This window comes from Entamoeba histolytica, genomic scaffold (assembly GCF_000208925.1).
Source record: "Entamoeba histolytica HM-1:IMSS scf_1104750517017 genomic scaffold, whole genome shotgun sequence".
Taxonomy (NCBI): Eukaryota; Evosea; order Mastigamoebida; family Endamoebidae; genus Entamoeba; species Entamoeba histolytica.
In genome coordinates, this window is record NW_001915380.1 from 1 (window position 1) to 1,248 (window position 1,248).

The 1,248-nt window shown below is 17.9% G+C and overlaps 1 protein-coding gene across 1 annotated transcript, besides 1 other annotated feature; it reads right to left on the reverse strand.

Moving 5' to 3' along the window:
- Positions 1-505: 505 nt before the first annotated feature.
- On the reverse strand, positions 506-988 carry EHI_046800 (uncharacterized protein; the record flags this gene model as incomplete). Its single annotated transcript, XM_001914321.1, has 1 exon — positions 506-988. The coding sequence occupies one exon, from the start codon at positions 986-988 to the stop codon at positions 506-508; it is 483 nt and encodes a 160-aa protein (XP_001914356.1).
- Positions 989-1,196: 208 nt separating this feature from the next.
- Positions 1,197-1,248: part of a repeat region that runs on past the window's edge.

A 1,248-nucleotide genomic window follows, 5' to 3' on the forward strand; every position in this document is an offset into this window, starting at 1 on the left:
ATGAATTAAATACAATAATAACAATAATAAAAATAAAGAAGAGAGAAAATAAAAATGTGAAATGACATGATGTTTAAAATAAATCAGAAAGAGGAAGAAATAAAAAACAGAAGAATAAAAATAAAGAATAAAATTATTACAAAACAAATATAAAGAATGAAATATCATTTAATAAGAGATGAAATATCAATTCAATATATTGAAACAAATAAAATGAAATAAATTAAAAATGAATAAACATAACATATTAATAATTAAATAAATGATGATTGATTTTATCACATTTCATTCATTTGATATTTCATTCTTTATTTTATTATCATTTAATTTGTTTATTATGTATTTCTTATCATTTAAATTATAAAATAAACATTCTTTTTATTCTTTAATAATTCAATTATCTTCTTTCTTTATTTCTTCTTTATTATATATAAAAGCAATTTTTTGGTATTGTTTTATTCTTCTTTAATTCTTCTTCACAGTCGCAATGATAAAAACATCCAATTCAAATTGATGTAATTGATGATGGTATATTAATTGATGTTAACGATGAACATTCACAAAAACATCCATTTTCTATTTTACTTACACTTGTTGGTATTTCACTTTCTTGAATATCATTACATTCATAAAAACAATTAATTCCAAGTGAATTAACTTCTTTTTGTATTGTATTTCCAAATATATTTCTATATTTTCGTGTATATTCAATATTTTTACATTCAATCATTGCTTTTTTCTCTTCTAAATATCTTGAATAACTTACTTTATACCATATTACATATTTAATTATTCTTCCATCTTTAAATATTTTATCTTCTTTATTATAAATATGAAATGTTTCAATATTAGGAAACAATTTTCTTGAATATTGATTCAATGGAATTGGATTAAAATGAAATTGTTCCATATTTCCTTGAAATCTTTTAATTCCAATTTCTAAATTAATAAAATCATTAATATCTTCAAAATACTTCGAGACAATCATTATTTCATTATATCATAATTTCATTCTTTCTTTATTATTTTATTATTTATTAGTTCTTCTTTTATTTTTAGTTTGAACTTCTTTTATTTTTAAGATAATCGTCATTCATTTTTTCTTTTTATTCTTTTAATATAAATTATTAATAACAAACAATTTATATTTCAATAAATTATTATTTATTATTTATTTGATGAATATGAAAATGAAAAGATGCATTACAGGAGACACCACAAAAAATATAAAAAAATAAATAACCAAAA